This window comes from Podarcis raffonei, chromosome 8 (genome assembly GCF_027172205.1).
Source record: "Podarcis raffonei isolate rPodRaf1 chromosome 8, rPodRaf1.pri, whole genome shotgun sequence".
Taxonomy (NCBI): domain Eukaryota; kingdom Metazoa; phylum Chordata; class Lepidosauria; order Squamata; family Lacertidae; genus Podarcis; species Podarcis raffonei.
The window spans coordinates 27,938,446-27,956,712 of NC_070609.1; the positions used below are offsets into that span (position 1 = coordinate 27,938,446).

The 18,267-nt window shown below is 42.3% G+C and overlaps 1 protein-coding gene across 1 annotated transcript in view; it reads left to right on the forward strand.

The window, feature by feature from the left end:
- The first annotated feature begins 1,978 nt into the window (after positions 1-1,978).
- The window catches only part of RUNX3 (RUNX family transcription factor 3), a 138,904-nt gene continuing 122,615 nt past the window's right edge, over positions 1,979-18,267 (forward strand). Inside the window, exons 1-4 of the mRNA XM_053398757.1 lie at positions 1,979-2,080; positions 16,297-16,362; positions 16,449-16,581; positions 16,938-17,037. Of these exons, the coding sequence (XP_053254732.1) occupies positions 16,980-17,037 (58 nt within the window). The 5' untranslated portion in view covers positions 1,979-2,080; positions 16,297-16,362; positions 16,449-16,581; positions 16,938-16,979. The remainder of the gene's footprint in view (positions 2,081-16,296; positions 16,363-16,448; positions 16,582-16,937; positions 17,038-18,267) is intronic.

Here is an 18,267-nt window from a genome sequence, read left to right on the forward strand (position 1 = left end):
GGGGCCATGATAGAGGTAACTTTTCTCCTGTTGCCAGGCACCCACTCTTGTTTAGTTGTCGTGGTGAATGAATAGCCACTCTCTGAGCTCTCCTCCCTGCATGTCTCTGATCTATCTAAAACCGCCAGTCTAAACTAGAGAAGCCATCTCCAGCCCCTGTGGTAATGAAAGCCATGTGTCAAGTGTGTGGCATGTAAACGGAGCAGTGTTTTCTTTATGTCAGACCCGAATTTCATGGCATTAGCCCCCAAATTCTAGTATCAAAGGGTGGGGTGTGAGCTTCTTTTCTCTCTTTGCTTCCTTCAGATCAGCCAGCATTTTAATATATACTTTCATGCCTGTCTTTTATCTTCTAAGCTGAAAGGCTCCAACATCTATAGCCTTTCAACATTGGTCAGGGTGGGAACCTGTAGCCAGTGAATGTTGGTCAATGAGGGTGAATGGGGCACTTTCCTGCCATCCTCAGTCTGCCCTCAGCAAGCCTCTCACAACCTGCCTTATTGGTTTTTTATATTCCAAGTAAGTGTGCTTATACGATTGTATCCTTGGTAATCTTTACCAAGCAGATTTTTTTAAAAAAGAGAAAACAAGAAAGAGAATGAATTATCTTAGATTTCCGAGGACTGCGGTTCTCTGCTGTTGTTTCTTGTGGTTTTTATTTTATTATTTTTAATCGTACTTGTTTAAATTGTTCTCTTTATTTAAACCACTCTGGGACCACCAGAGGTCAATAGTCTTGGGCACCTGCTAAGGCCCATATCCAAGCATGCCCTTTCCAAGCATACAAGGATGACCAGCCCAAGTCATTTTGCTGCCTGAGACAGAGCATCAAATGGTGCCTCCCTCCCCCACCAGTCGAGAATCTCCATACCGGTCCAATTATTAAGGCATAAATCAGCCGACTGAGGTGGATGCTTCACTCTGCCTACTGATAGACACACAAGGAACCTCAAAAGCAAGGAGATGGGAAAACAGTGATGTGATTGGGAGAGCAGGAATGAACAGGCAGTGGTGACAAAGAGGAGGGGGTCCAGCAAGGGGAAAAATATAATAATAAAGAGGATAATGATGATGATGATGATGATTTATTTATACACCGCCCATCTGGCTGACCAGCCCTAGAATAAGGACACCTAAGAAGGGAGAGTAGGGGGGGCTTGAAGGTGCCCACCCACAGTTAGCAGCAGCTGGACAGCAGATTGAACAGGCACAGGCAACTCGCCTCATCACTCTTTCTCACTACAGTATTGTATTTTTTTTAAAAAACCAACCAATTACTTTCTAAATCTGCATCTATCCAATCAATTTGGCATATGCAAATTTATCCAGATAATTTTTTCAGATGATTGCCTAAGTTTTGGCAATGTGTGAGTTGCTACCTTAGCTGGGGTGGGGAGACGAGCATCCACTAGGGCATGTTAGGCAAGGCTGTGTGTACACACAATACCATCTAGTATGAAAGATTCAAAACTTCTAATGTGATCTATAAAAGCAGGGGCAGTGGGCATTCAGAACAAGGTTTAAATGTTTCCTGAACAACACTATACTGCTCGGTCAGGACCATTTGAAAGACTGTCTAGCCCCAAACCAATTTAAACATAAAAAAACAATGAAGGGAACATTAAGGGCTTTGAAATTGTCCATCACCAATTAGCAACTGGACAGCAGAGTGAGCAGGCACAAAGTTTGCCAGGTCAGCCTTTCTTTCCCACCCTGCTGTAGAGATGGACAAATAAGTAATATTCAGCTTCTTAGTTTTGATTCAATTCAGTCATAAATTCAGTTCATCTCATTCTTAAATCAGTTTGTGGATTTGTTTTGAAGTCTGCACAAAAATTCACATGCATTTTCATACATATTTAACCTATTTTTGCCTAATATATGCATGTTTGCAAGCAATTTTGCCTAATGTTACTTTTACTGATATGTGCATTTTTGTGGGCACTTTCCCTTAATATACATATTTGGGTTGCAGAACCCCACGTTGAGGACAGACACTCTTTGCTTTGTTGATTGGGGGAATTCAGATCAAATGTATATCACTTCCATGGCAGATCTACGCAAATAGCTCTCTACAGTGGTGAGATGTATTAGATTTATACTCAACAGTAATTGTTTCTGAAGCTAAAAGAATATAAACAAATTATCATATGCAAGTATTCTGCAAATCTGTTTTCCTCTTTTGTCATCTGTTTTCGTGAAACAGTTCCTCTTTTTGCCAATATATAAGTGGCCACCATAATGAAGAGGACTCTACAGTATTAGTGAGTCTTCCTTCCAAACCATGGGTAGGTAATCTAAGGCTCGGGGGCCAGATCTGGCCCACAGATGGTCTGGGACGGTCTGGCATGTTTTTACATGAGTAGAATGTGTCCTTTTACAGTGGTACCTCGGATTAAGAACTTAATTCGTTCTGGAGGTTTGTTCTTAACCTGAAACTGTTCATAACCTGAAGCACCAATTTAGCTAATGGGGCCTCCTACTGTCGCTGCACCACCACTGCACAATTTCTGTTCTCATCCTGAAGCAAAGTTCTTAACCCGAGGTAATATTTCTGGGTTAGCAGAGTCTGTAACCTGAAGTGTATGTAACCCGAGGTACCACTGTATTTAAAATGCATCTCTGGGTTATTTGTGGGGCATAGGAATTCGTTCATATCCGCCCCCCAAAAAAATATAGTCCATTCCCCCACAAGGTCTGAGGGACAGTGGACCGGCCCCCTGCTGAAAAAGTTTGCTCACCCCTGTGAATCCAAACCTTTTAGGTGGGAGTGAGGAATGTTGGTTCTGGGGCTTAAATGTGGCCATCTAGGCCTCTCTGCCCGGCCTTAGGGATTCTTACCAGTTCACACACACCCTCCCATTGCACTGCTTTGCAGCTTCCTTAAGTGTTTGTGTCTGGATGGAATGCTTGCCTGGATGGAGAACAGAGAGGGTGGGTGGGTGTCTAGAAGCTATCTCACTGTACAAAGGTTATGTTCACATTCATTGCTGTGCCTGCTTTTGCTCTTGACTCCAGCCACCACTTGCTCTCAGGTTTCCCAAACAGGTATGTGGCCCTTTGGCTGCAAAATATTCCCTATCCCTGCTTTTAGGGTTGAAAGGACAAGGCTGGAGAGGAAATGCCCCAGGAAGCTGGTCCTAACACCCAGGGAACATCAGGCCCTCCAAGGTTTGGCTCCCTGCCATTTTGGGAAGCAGAGAAGGCCTGGCACAATGACAATCTCTTGTTTAGACTTAGTGGTTTCCTGTGGCGTTTTGGTTAGGATGGCAACCACAGCAAACTGTCTGTCCCCAGACTCATCTGCGCCAGTCTCTCCCTTGGCACGCCTGTTTTGTAACATAAAAAAAAAATCTACTCTTTGTTTTCAGTAGAAAGTCTCCATTTACCAACTTTGTATGTATTTTGTTGTTAAATACCCTTTGTTGATCAACTTACCAACTGTATGAAAAAATGTAAAAGTATATTTTTAAGGTCTATATAAACTGGGAATTTTAAATAGCAATATTGCTTCTTTCCTTCCATTTTAAAAAGCCAATCTGGAGAGATTTCTAAAAAGTTTGTGTTTGGTTCAATAGGGCTGTGAGTTACCTGATTAAAGGAATTTTAGGATAAACTATGTGTTTAGTCAGTCAAGTGATGCATCAGTCTATTAACTCAGTGTAAATTTGATTTTGACAAGAAGAAGAAAGACTTTGAAAGTGGGGGCAGGAGAGCCTCATTGCTTTAAGCTGATGCATGCATGGGTCACAGAAAAAAATAAGCTTTGGGGAGGCTTTCTCTCAAAGGCAGGGATGAATCTCCTAAAATAGCACTTCCAATTTGGATTATTTTCTAAGTATTTATATTGAAAATGACTTTTAAAAATATTAAAATCTACTGCCCAGTTCTCTGAGGCACCTTTTTAGGTAATCAAAATATTTTTTCTCGTAACTGGTGACTTTATGAGCACTGCAATGCAATGATGCATGCCTATTTAGAAGTAGGGATCATTAAATCTGTCAATTTTGCTTTCTCCATTTCTCATTTTTACAGTCTTGTTCACATTACCAAATCAATTTGCATTAAAGAAGTCTTTATGAATGCAAACTGATTTTACCTAATATACATGTTGTAGAATGCCTGTTTGTCTGTTAGTGTCACAAATATATGCATTTTTATGCACACATTACTATTACGTATGCATTTTGCATATATTACTTGATTAGAGAACTACACTGCAAAATTCAGAAAAGTGAGAATTCCGAAGATGTGTGTATTTCATTTCATATATTGAATTATGTAAGTGAAAATTAGGGAAGTTCATCTTTAACTGAGAGCTTACTTGAATTTGTCACATTTGAAATCTTACTTGAAATCTTACACATTTACACATTACACTTTCTGAAAAAATCTGTGAATCCAAGTACAACTGTCCTTTGAAATTTGCACTTTTCCAAAATGTTCCGAAGCTGCTCTGTTTACTGAAATGCATATATTAGGGGAAAGTATGCATAAACATGATTTTAGAGAAAATTTGTTGTTGTTTAGTCATTTAGTCGTGTCCGACTCTTTGTGACCCCATAGACGAGAGCACACCAGGCGCTTCTGTCTTCCACTGCCTCCCGCAGTTTGGTCAAACTCATGCTGGTAGCTTCGAGAACACTGTCCAACCATCTTGTCCTCTGTCGTCCCCTTCTCCTTGTGCCCTCCATCTTTCCCAACATCAGGGTCTTTTCCAGGGAGTCTTCTCTTCTCTTATGAGGTGGCCAAAGTACTGGAGCCTCATTTTCAGGATCTGTTCTTCCAGTGAGCACTCAGGGCTGATTTCCTTAAGGATGGATAGGTTTGATCTTCTTGCAGTCCATGGGACTCTCAAGAGTCTCCTCCAGCACCATAATTCAAAAGTATCAATTCTTCGGCGATCAGCCTTCTTTATGGTCCAGCTCTCACTTCCATACATCACGACTGGGAAAACCATAGCTTTAACTATACGGACCTTTGTTGGCAAGGTGATGCCTCTGCTTTTTAAGATGCTGTCTAGGTTTGTCATTGCTTTTCTTCCAAGAAGCTGTCTCCATCTGCAGTGATCATGGAGCCCAAGAAAGTAAAATCTCTCACTGCCTCCATTTCTTCCCCTTCTATTTGCCAGGAGGTGATGGGACCAGTGGCCATGATCTTCGTTTTTTTGATGTTGAGCTTCAGACCATATTTTGCGCTCTCCTCTTTCACCCTCAATAAAAGGTTCTTTAATTCCTCCTCACTTTCTGCCATCAAGGTTGTTTCATCTGCATATCTGAGGTTGTTGATATTTCTTCCGGCAATCTTAATTCCGGCTAGGGATTCATCCAGCCCAGCCTTTCGCATGATGAATTCTGCATATAAGTTAAATAAGCAGGGAGACAATATACAGCCTTGTCGTACTCCTTTCCCAATTTTGAACCAATCAGTTGTTCCATAACCAGAGAAAATAACACACCAAAAAGAAAGAAAAGGGAATAACATACAAAAATGTGTTATATTAGGGGAAATCGAGTTCCAAAAATATGTACATTAATCAAACCTGCATACAAAAATGTGTTTGTTAGGAGACGATTACACTAAAATGCTAAAGAATTTTCATGAGGATTTAAATAAATCAATAAATCTCAAACTGCTGCAGAAATGTTGCGAACTGAATTTAAGGTTGGTGAAATGAGAAACAGAAAGCTCTGTTTTTCCATCTCTATTCCCAATAAGTGTACAAAGGATCACAGCAATTCCTAGGTAAAGATAAAGTACCCCTGGACGAGTCCAGTCAATGGCGACTGGGGTAAGGCGCTCATCTTGCTTTCAGGCCAAGGGAGCCAGTTTTTGTCCACAGATAGCTTTCTGGATCATGTGGCCAGCATGACTAAACTGCTTCTGGCGCAACGGAACACCGTGATGGAAACCAGAGTGCACAGAAACGTCATTTACCTTCCCACCACAGCTGTACCTATTTATCTACTTGCACTGGTGTGCTTTCAAACTGCTAGGTTGGCAGGAGCTGGGACAGAGCAATGGGAGCTCACCCCATCACGGGGATTCAAACTGTCGACCTTTCAATCGGCAAGCCTAAGAGGCTCACGCGTAAGCCCCATGGAATTCAATGAGTCAGTCCCATGTATGTACATAGGCGTTAAGAGATTTGCAGCCTAAATCTGCAAATATCCCCAAGCCATTGCCTCCCATTCCTGCTTTAAATGCTTTTGCTGGTCCCATCTGGTCTTATCCTGGCTATATTTGAAATTTTGACGTAAACAGTTTGACCTCAGTAGGGATTTACTTCTGAGTAACCTTACATAGGTATGGGCTATAAATATGTGAGCAGATCTGTTATACATCTAGAGATGTGTATGGAATTTAGAGAGTGAAATTTGGGACTAGCTGTTAAATGCCATGTTAAGTTCCCTGGTACAGTATATGGATAACATATGGGATACCCACCAATTTCTACACCACATAATAAGCCCTTAGGGTTGACTCCATGAGCAAAACTGGAGTGTTTAGTTTTTGTTAAGACACACCCATGGAAAAAAATGCAGTGATTTAACCAAAGAGGAGGGGATTTCATTGCCAAGAAAGGGGAGGAAAAAACCCACACAATTGCATGGAAGCAAAGTCTTCAACCCCTTAAATACCTTTCAGATGGAACAGGACCCAAAAAAATCCCGGTAAGGTTTGTGCCTGTCAAAGTTTAGCAGTTCTAAACAGCGCAGATCAGGAAACAATTTTAAAAAGCAATTCAGTAGTACCTATCATACTAAATGCTTTTAGCATTTACTGTACTCTAAACAACTGTCTCATAAGGCACATGAGAGTATCATTATCCTCATTCTGCAGATGAAGGGGCGAAAGAACACTTGCCCAAGACCATTTGGTTTGTTTGTGGCTGAGGAAAGAATTGAACACTCTTAGCCATTACACACTCCTAGTCACTACAATTACACCAGTGCTGTACCACATGGACAGGGGACTTGGGGACATACACCAGACAGGCTCTAAGTGGCAGGCCTTCCTAGGAGGGCATAGATGAATACCTGGGAATATGTAACCTTTTGCCTCACCTGTCTCTTCTCCACATGTTTGAGATGAAGAAGCAGGTGTTGTAGCCTCCATCTCCCATCAACCCTAGCCAGCATGGCAAATGGTTAGGGATGATGTGAGCTGTTGTTTGGCAACCTCAGGAGGGCTTCAGGTTTCCCACCACTGCTTGCAAGCAAAGGGTTCTGAATTAGTGCTAGAAATTAGTGGTGCATTCAGGGCTGAAATTAGTGGTGCAATCAGGGCATTTTTGTATGCAATGTTGTCTAAAATACATGCCTGCAGTTCTATTTTCCCTAATATAATGTATTGCATTCAACTAACTTTTACTCCTAGTAGTCCCACTGAAGTTAACAGACCCAAGTTAGTCATTGCTATTCATTCCAATGGGTCTACTCTATGTAATATTAGGTTGACTTCAACAAAATGCGTTTTTGCACTTTATATTCATTAATATATGCATCTTGACACGCACTTTAAATGACTCATTTTTGCACACATTACAGGCTGGAGAACCGCACTGCAAGATTTGGAGAGGTGTGCATCTCAAAGGATGGCTGTGTTTTGGCTTGCATATTGTTTGGGGAAGTGCAGATTAGGCGGGTTCACCTTTAAATGTGAACTGAATGGAATTTCTCCCCCCTCCTTATTGATACTCAATAGAAGGACTGGGTTAGACTTCAGGGAAAGCCATCTTAAACAAAAATATATTCAATTAATATCAAGATACTAGATGCTTACCTAATTTCAGTTGGTAACTGATTCCAGAGGGCATTCACCTTCTGTATGTAGGATTAAGCCGACAGAATGATTTAAACAACAATCTGAGGGTGTGTTTCTTCTCCCCTCACTTTTCTGTCAACTACCTAGTAAAAGAATTGGGAGGGAGTTATCTGTTTGAGGATCTGAAATTTTATCTGAAATCAGATCGGGAGGATGCTTTGTGGGCTGGAAAAAAAACGGATTCACATTTAAATAAACGTAGATACAATACTGGTGACTCCATCCACAGTGGCTACGGGAAAAGGTTTTAAATCACACAAGGTGCGACTTCTGGGTTAGCGCCATCGGCTAATGGCGGATTCCCTCCGAGCTCCGGAGGGAATCGGCTCCGCAGGATTCGGGTCTTGCCGTTGCAGCGACGCGGGGACCCTCAGAAATCACAGGCGCTGAAGCCTGTGAACCTGGTGACTCGGCGGGCACCATTTGTGCCCCCCCGACCCGCGAAGGAGCCTTTTTAAAGGCTTCGGAACGGGGGACGGGGTGAGTGGCGCGGTGCTGAGAGTCGACTGCTTCTCCTGCGGAGTGAAGCCGCATGCCATGGTCGGAGAGCGCTGACTTCTTCTTGTGAACAATTGGACTCTAAAAGCAACAACCCGTGAGTAATACGGAAATTGGATTTGTAAAGAAAATTTTTTTTTTGAATTAGGCACGATCGGGGAAGGCGCAAACAGGAAGTCTGTCTCCCCGTCTTATAAATAATCTAAAGCAAGGACTAGCTAACTAAGGTCGAGAGAATTTCTTCTTCTTTATTGGGTAAAAGACATTAATTTTACGATTTGGCAGTATAAGTAATTTCACTGGAGGATAAGAGCTAATTTTGAGAGCTGAAGTGCCACCCCCCCCCCCGGACCCGGGAGTGATCCGCAAGAGAGCCTGTTGAGGAGATATAGAAGAGTTTGACAGCTGTCAAATTAGCTGTCAAGAAGGAAAAAGAGAACCTTGTTTCTGCTATCTCTGCTGGATATATTTGCTACAATTTGGTTATATTTTGTTGAAAACAAGGAAGAACTGATACAAACTAACTTGATTTTTGGATTTGAACTGGAAGGAAGATAAAGTAACCAAAATCCCTCTAGAGGGGATTTTGGGACATTACAAGAATGGCTGAAGGAGGAAAAATTCAAGCTAAATTGGACAGAGTGATTCTTCTCTTGGGAAAGTTACAAGGCCAAATTGATGTTTTGGCTACAAATGTTGCAACTCTGGACTTAACACTAAACAAATCCATTGAATTTGATAAGGACTTGACTCATGAAGTCCATGCAGCTGGACAAGAAGAGAAACTTGAAAGATTTGAGAGTGTGGAGAAAGAGATATATGTTGTTTCTGAGGAAAAGGAAGGAGGAGATGTAATGTTGCAGATGACAAAGGAGAGCCAGAGGCCTGACATGATGGCTACAAAGGAAAATAAGTACTGGATGATGAAAATCTGTTTTGAATTGAAGATTGAAGAATGGAGAGATCTCCTTATGTGGAGATCTGAAGACCTATGGATTACAAATTTGATTAAGGTGAAAGTTGGAGCTTTTGGGACATTTGGACTTAAAAGGAGTAAGAAACAAGATTCAGGCTCCACTTTTAAGTATGGAGGTCTGGCTGGAAGAAATATGGACCCTATCGGGACAGAGCTTCTCCGAGATCTGGTGTTTAATATTAAGGACTACCAAAAAAACTGGCAGAGAGGAATTGAGAGAGAATTAAGAGCCTCGGACGTGAGGTCTCCAGGCTGATAGTAGACTAAGACTGATGGACATTTGTTGGGGATTGAAACCGGGAAAGGGGGGGTGGGGTTTGGGAATCCAAAGGGTGCAGAATTATAATCTGTTTTTGCTTTTACTCTGTTTTGCTATTCGTATGAAAATTGGGGAATTCGTGGAAGGGAATTTGGGTCGACTTTAGAAAAAAGTTTTAAGAATGAGCACTGATGTTTAAATACTGATGTTTATAAGTTAAAAATTGGTTTGTTTTTTAAAAAATGAATTAAATATAAAAAGGTCAAAAATTGGGGACAAGAACTTGTTGAATTAACAATTTGAATTGGAATATAAGAAGGGGAGGTGTGGGGAAGTCAGGGAAATATGTTATTGAAAATAAGGATTGTAAACTATGTGTTTTTAACTTTTTTGTTTTTTCTTTTTGATTTTTTAATGTATAAAGGTGGAAAAACTCAATAAATATCTTTAAAAAAAAGAACTTGTTGAATTAACAATTTGAATTGGAATATAAGAAGGGGAGGTGTGGGGAAGTCAGGGAAATATGTTATTGAAAATAAGGATTGTAAACTTTATGTGTTTTTAACTTTTTTGTTTTTTGTTTATTTTTTATTTTTTAATGTATAAAGGTGGAAAAACTCAATAAATATCTTTTTTAAAATAATACTGGAAGTACTGGAACAGGTTACTTCCGGGTTTCGGCGGTTGTGCATGTGCAGAAGCGCTGAATCACAACCTGCACGTGCGCAGACGTGGGTTGCAAACGCTGTGGGTTGTGAACGTGCATCCCGCACGGATCACGTTCACAACCAGAGCGTCCACTATAAATCAATTTAAATGAACAGAGAATCAAATACATAAACATTGCACATGTGTGTTTTAAATTTTGAATTCCAATAAATATTGCTGAGTGAAGGACCCTTTAAAAATGAAACTCTGCTGCTGTTCCCTCCCCCCATATTCCCCTCCCCACACATTTTTGAGGTTTTATGCATTCTGGACATGTAAGGTGAGGAGAGACATGACCTCTGCTTCACAGCGCTGTGCAAAGTTTGAGGAATTTTCTGCCCCGTCATCGTCGCTTCCCTTGGCTGTCTGTTAAGGCCTATCAAAGGAGTCGTGAACATGACTTGCAGCTCGGCATTTTTTCCGGTGTTACATGGCCAGCCAGGAAGATACAATGTGGAAAAGTAGGGACCTGAGAGTGTTCGCGCTGCGGTTTGAACAGGAGACAAGGAAACGTTGTGAAGTCTCATAGACCCTTCTCTGTGCATCTCTGAGGCAGATGGTCGAGGGATGGCCAGATAGTCTAAAGGCTCTTTTGCTGTTTCCCTTCCTCCTCCCCCCCGTCTCTTTTTTGTTGCTATAAAATCATCAGTGTAAACCTCTCCCTCTGCCAATCCCTACTTTATTTCAGTTCCTTTTAAACAGCTGAGCCCTGTTCTGTAGAAACGGAGGATAATTTCCCTGAAAATAATTACAGAAAAAAGTGGTGGCAACTCTTTGCTCTATTCAGCCCTCAAAACCAAGGCATAAGACCTGGGGCATGGAACGTTTTTCAGCCCAAGGCTTGCATTCCCTTCTGAACAACTTTCTAAAGGCCACGTGCCAGTGATGGATAGAGAAAGAATGACCACTCCCCACATCAAATGGGGGGTGCCTTTTGTGTGGTCACACGAAGGCCCCCCCCCGATCCCATGTGGCTCCTGGCAGTATGGGCTGGGTTCGCACTCCTCAGGCTGGATACCTGCAGGTCTCTGCCTACCTCAGCCAATTGCCCAATCCCGCCTGGGGAGGCGTTGCCAGGGGATTGGCCAGGTAGGGGGAGGGACCGCCCTCCTCACACAACAGAGGGTGCATCTTACCTGGGAATCGTCAGTTGGCTCCAGAGCTTCCCCCACCCTGCCCTCCCTCAGTTAAGCCTTCTTTTGCAGGTTAACCTCTTCTCCACAGGTACGCGGGCGCTGCTAAGTCATGGTTGCTGTTGAAGGGCTGGAAAGGATTTTTCCTGCATTGGCAGGTTTTGCCTTCCCCGTAGCAAAACATCACAACTTTAGCAGTTTCAGGCCTTGGGCGGAATTCTTTAGTCTATCTTCCCTAAATGGGGGGGGGGCTGAAGCATTGGGGGAGGCATTGGCCATACGCTGAGAGGTTGTCATTGCTCTCCCCTGCGATGGCTGCGAAATGGGGGGTGGGCTCTCTGCTTGAACATATGTTCTCCAGAGCCAGCCCAATCCCCACACATTCTGGATAACCCTGATGTCCCACAGATCCCTGGCTGGGCACTGGGAAGGATAAACGCCCAATGCCTGAGCCAAGGTCTCCCTACATCTGAAACTTTATAAAGTTGTGGCCAATTTTAATCCCATAGCACGTTGTCTTGAGTCATTATTTCGCTCGGGGAGTCGCCTAGGGTTGGGGGGACTCCGCTTGTCCATGCAAATGTAAATGTTACTTACATAGAGCAAGCTTCTATCCTCCACCCAGACAAGGACTAGGCATTTTCAGAGTTCAAGGCCATATTCCAGCCTTGCCAAAACCACTTGGCTTTGAAGTGGGTCCAGTGGGATATGTGGCCTGGGGTGAGACCCAATGACCAGACAGAGAGGTCTGGGGGGCTGCATTTGGCCCCCAAGTTTTCCACTGCTAGAGAAGACTATGGCCTGTCACCAAATTAATGAAATAGCAATGCAGCCAGCAGACCTCTGGAGTCAGAGGTCTAAGTCCCAATGAGTTCTATGAAGCTTCCTCCCAGGCAATAAAATACAGGACTTCTTTGGTTTATTTTCATGAGGAGGCTGCAGCCTTAATACACCTTGACCTGGGAGTAAATCCCACTGAGCTCAACATGAATTTTTGACACAACTTGTATAGGATTGCATTTAGTCACTGATTTCCATATATTTACAGACCATATGCTTTATGGTGTTTTATTGCATTTTTATTATTGTAAGCTTTATTGTAGACTTCCCCAATTATTTTTTATATATTGAAAGGCACACACAAGCATGAGAATAAAAATGAATGGTTTTGAAGCAAGAAGCATTTTTGCTTTTTAGGTGAAGCATTGATAATATCATAGCAGGCATGGGAGAGGCACTCCTTCCTTGTGAGAGACAAAGAGATGCTTCTTTTAAAACAGTGCTTTCCACCTGTAGTTTGTGTAAGTTCTTGCTTTAAGGAAATGATGTAGAGTCAGCCCTGGGGTTATTTCAGGCCAGGATCCTTGGAGAATTGACTTAACTCTAGGGTCAGAATTAGTCTATATTCTTATGCCCTCAGCTTCCTAACTCAGCAACAAAGTTCACAAGTCTTTAACTTAGCCTTATCTTTTTACAGAGTTGTTTAGGAGGATGGGTGGGGAAATGAAACGCATCTGTTAGCAGCACCTTGATTCCCTTGTAGAAATAGCAACGTTCATGACTTAGCCACAGCCAAAGCCAAGAGATTTGAAAAAAGGACTATAGTATTTATTCATCTTTGAAGTTCTATTTTATTTGAATAGATTTGTTAATGTTAACAAATTTGTCTGATGGTTTTATAATTTTGTTAAAATGTGCTGTGACTTCCTATCCAGTTTGGACAGAAACCCCTCCCCCAAATGACTAAAAATGGACTTTCCATAGCTTTATTTGTTGGCCTTTGCTTCTCTGCTTATTTTGCTGCTGTAGTTCTTCAGAACTTGTCTGGGACACAAGCTGGAGAGACATGCAAATTGGTATGGGCATATGAGCAGATGTCTGTCTGTCTGCTTTCATGCCAGTGGCAGGCCAGTGCCTAATTTAGGCATGGGGGAGACATTTGATTGAGTTCTCATTTAAAGACATCCCTAATTTGCACTTCCCGAAACAACACAGAAACCAAAATGGAGCCATCCTTGGAAATTTGCACTTCTCCAAATTTTGAAGTGCAGTTCTGCAGCCAAGTAATATGTAAACACACACACACACACACACACACACACACACACTCTATAGTAAAGTGTGCATAACAATGCACATATATATATTAGGGAAGGTAACCTACAAAATTGCATTATTTAAGAAGAAATTGTTTTGCAAAAATTCATGGGATAGAATGAGATGACTGGATGCTAAGGTAGAAGAAGACAGTGTTACCACTTCAGACTGTTGTTGGGTAAAATTTTTTTTTGAATGCTTCCTCCCTATGCTTGGCAAGAAATGATTACCTGCAACTGGAGAACAAGCAAGGAGAGGAAGACGGTAACAACATGTGGGGCTTTTTACTTTATGGGAAATGCAAGGGAGGGGCTGATAGGGTTCTGCAAGTTGATACAGGGTGTCATCCATGTAACTTGGGGACATCCACAAAAACTGAATTTTGAAAGACTGTGGACAGACAAAAGAAAGTACAGTGGTGCCTCGGGTTACATACGCTTCAGGTTACATACGCTTCAGGCTACAGACTCCGCTAACCCAGAAATAGTGATTGAGGTTAAGAACTTTGCTTCAGGATGAGAACAGAAATCGTGCTCTGGTGGCGTGGCAGCAGCAGGAGGCCCCATTAGCAAAAGTGGTGCTTCAGGTTAAGAACGGACCTCCAGAATGAATTAAGTACTTAACCCAAGGTACCACTGTACACCTTTACACAATGTATTTAGTAAAAATCTGGAATTTGCTCCCACAAGAGGTGGCGATTGCCATCAACTTGTATGACTTGAAAAGATTAAACAAATACACAGGGGATAAGGCTATCAATGGCTGCTAGTCATGATGTCTATATTCTCCCTTCACAATCAGAGGCACGATGTTTCTGAATATCAGTTGCTTGGAATTATGTCGGTGGTGGGAGTGCCGTTGTGCTCAGGTTCTTTTGGGCTTCTTGTGGGCATCTGGTTGGTCACTGTGAGGGCAGAGACCTGGAGTAGATAAGCATTTGACCTGATCCAGCAACCATAGTAGGCAAAGGGCTCAGCTAGAACCTTTCTCCCTGGGGTGATAGTTTTCAACTTGACAGGCAGATATTCTGTTTTCCAGCCTTCCAGGGTGACCCCTCCCACTTCAGCATACAAACCAAGTAGATGCAGCCCCAGATGCAGTTTGTTTTATCCATGGGAAGTCACTAGCTTTGGACTGACTCTGAGTAATAGGCAGCAGGGAACTAGTCCTGGGTTAAGAGTCGGAGGGGCCCAGGGCTAACAGGAAAGTGGAGCCTACAACGTATTCCCAGTATGTGCATCTATAACAATTGCATATGGGAAAGGGCCTTAGCTCAGTGGTACAGCATCGGCTTTTTATGAAGGAGGTCCTAGGTTCGTTCCTTGGTATCTCTAGGTACAGCTGGAAAGAACCCCTGCCTGAAAACCCCCGAGAACCACTGCCAGCTAGTGTAGATAATACTGAGCTAGATAGTCCAGTGGTCCGACTAATTGTAATGTGGCTTCCTGTGTTCCTTCCCCATACCTCCGAATGAACGATTGCAAATGTACATCAGGAAGGATAATTCATTTTGTAACTTAAGGCTTAATTTTGTTAATCTTAAAGTCAGGATGGGGGACAGGTGGGGGTGTTGCTTAGTAACCATGCAGAGTGGCATAATGCTCACTGAGCTATCTATTGGCTGTGTAGTTCTGAGGGAGTTTTTCTCTGTGTATATGATTGTGTGCCTCCCTGTTATGTATAAGGCCTGAACTATGAAACCTCTGTACGGTGGTACCTCGGGTTAAGTACTTAATTCGTTCTGGAGGTCCGTTCTTAACCTGAAACTGTTCTTAACCTGAAGCACCACTTTAGCTAATGGGGCCTCCTGCTGCTGCCGTGCCGCCGGAGCACGATTTCTGTTCTCATCCTGAAGCAAAGTTCTTAACCTGAAGCACTATTTCTGGGTTAGCAGAGTCTGTAACCTGAAGCATAAGTAACCTGAAGCGTATGTAACCAGAGGTACTACTGTATTTATTTCTCCTCAGTTTATACACTGTTTTGCTCCATTTCCTCAGTAAAGTGTTATCAAGACCTTTCTTGATCAAGATTTTGTCTCTGTTATGTAAGTGATTTTGCTCTTTATTTATTTGCTTATTTGTGTAAACATGCAAAGCTGCTTTAGCCTGATTCAAGCCATCTAGATCAGTGTCCTTTCTTCTGAGTGACAGCAGCTCACCAGGGCATTCCGCAGAATGTTTTTCTCCCACCACCAGCTTCCTACTATCCCTTTTCACCAGAGATGCCAAAGATTTGAACCAGGGACCTTCTGCACTCAGATCATGTGCTCTGCAAGTTACTGCAGCGCCTGTAAATTCTGTGCTTTGCACTTTTAAAAGGCCACCGTTCCTGCTCTTCAGCCTGCGATGTTTATTCTGCTGCATGTGCTCCATATTTTTTACTTAATACTAATTCACAGAAAATCCCTCTGAAGAGGAACCACCCATCAACACATATGGAACTAGTCTTGGCAGCAAGAATAGTCACTCGTAGAGCTGAAGGTCTTAGAAAGCCAAAAGGGGGAGAAAAATAAAACAAGATACAGACAAGTGGTAAATGTGGGAGAGAAAAAAGCAGTTAGGAAAGCGAAAACCACTGAATATTAAATGGGCGGCGACTTCAATCGGAAACCTGCAGTGCTCTTCCTGACTCCCTTTCCGAGGGCAACAGCATCAATTCATGAAAAAGGAAGCCCAATCCCATAGCAGCTGAAATTCTGCTTCTTCTCAGTGCCATTTGTTATAAGCTGTGAATGAGTCAACAAGGCCTCCTGTGAACCAAAAATGTTCTAAACCAGTAATTTTAAATTTTTTTTGAAGGGGAGAGAAAAACCAAGAAGAACCCACAAAGATATTGCAGGGCCTGGTGGTGACATCACAGATCAGGTGACTCTGCTCTTCCAGTTAACAAATAATGATTTAGAGTCATCTGCATCTCAGAAAGTAGGGTTGACTTTATAACACTCTTTCAGGCCTCACAGGCAACCACAGAACCACAAGCAGACTGCAATCAACAATTTAGAAGGAGTACCCGAACCTCGACAGGGAGGTTTACCTCCTCCTCGTGTTTTTCCACACCAGCCGTGTGTTTTGGATCTGCATAAGGTGAGTTCCGTTCATTCATTCATTCATTCAGTGTTTCATTCATACATTTTGCTTTCCATACTTCCAAGACATTATATTGTTTTTTTTTCCTTTTTGGGGGGTATGTGTGTCTATCTCTTTGAAAGCTTAGTTTGCCTTCCCCTCCCCTTTCATCCTAATGACGATCCGGCGCGCATATGCTTCTATTGAGAAACTTGTGGCTGAACATTCCTGTGGTGCTGCAGTGGAATCGGATTCTTGGTTATAAACAGGCACAAAACTTCTTTTGATTTTTTCCCCTCTTCCCCCCTTTTCACTTTTCTTTTTGCATTTCAGTTTAAACTTTTTATGGTTTTCTTTTTTGTTTGTTTCCTAAGGAGTGTAAGGCTCAAAGACAATCTGGGTCGTAGATTTGGGTCATGGCTTCCAACAGCATATTTGATTCCTTTACAACCTATTCTTCAACCTTCTTGCGTGGTAAGTACAAATCTTTCATCCTTTCCTTCGAGGCAGGAAACGCCGTTGTTTGTCACTCAAGGGAGCTTAAACTTACAGCCTCTTTTAATAATCCCATTGGCACATCTTCAGTTGGATGTTCGCTCTTTGCAAACCGGGTGGTAGAGGGAAAAATCCCCCCCCCCTTATGTCTGGATGATGCTTAAGGGGAATCCGTGGCAGGAGGGGATGGTAAACTTTCCACCTCTTTCTGGATTGTGCTTTCCCAATTTATTTTTGGTGCCTGGGCTTTGTGGATGTGTGTGTTCCATCAAGGATGCTGTCTTCCCATTCTTCTCAAGTGCCAAGAAAAATGATAGTCAGCTGAAGTCTATAGGTTGTATCAAGAGAGTAAGTCAGTTGAACTTAAGTGTCGATGAAATAAGTCATCATAACTCATCTCTGCAGCTTAATATGGATCTGAACCTATGAACGTGATGTGATTGCAGTTTTCTGTTTCGTTGAGTTCATGGTTTTTGCATCTACAAATTTCCCACCATGGTTTGATTGCATCTAAACTGTTAGACAGACCCTACGAGTGTCTGTTTTTTAATATTATATCTGGGCTTAATATTCAGCTAAGGTGGAGTGGAGGTAGACTGGAGAAGAGCTTTAAAGGCTGGTAAGACTGACTCAGCCTTTGAAGCCATCAGGGGGGTTTAGTTGCTGAGGACACAAAAAACTTGGACCAGCTGAGCAACTGACCACATTACTTGCTAACGAAAATCCCCGAGGAGGCTTTCCAGCACAAACCACTGAAATGGGAATGGGATATACAGGAAAACGTCCTCAGATGTTGGGCCCTCATTCAAGGCACCCATCCCGCTCTTGGCTCTGTAGTCTTTTGATTGTAAACCAGTTTTCTCTGGGAGAAGACCCTAATGGTTTTAAATGCAGTCTAACGTTTGGGGAAATGTCACATCAGAATATTGTATTTATTAACTTACTTAGTACTAAAATTTGTAACCCTACTTTTAAATCAAGTTATCCAAACAACTAGCAAGAAATATAGATGCACAGTCAATATAGACAAGGAAAATCCCTGTACAAGAACTAGCAAGAATCTTGGGTAGTATTCAACTAAGTTTTAAATGAATTAAAATAATAACATCAGTGATGCTAATAGTAATCATGATGACTTACTCATTGTAACTGATGAGCATAACTAAGTTGACCCCTTAATTTAATGGTTTACTCTGAGTAAAACTTTGT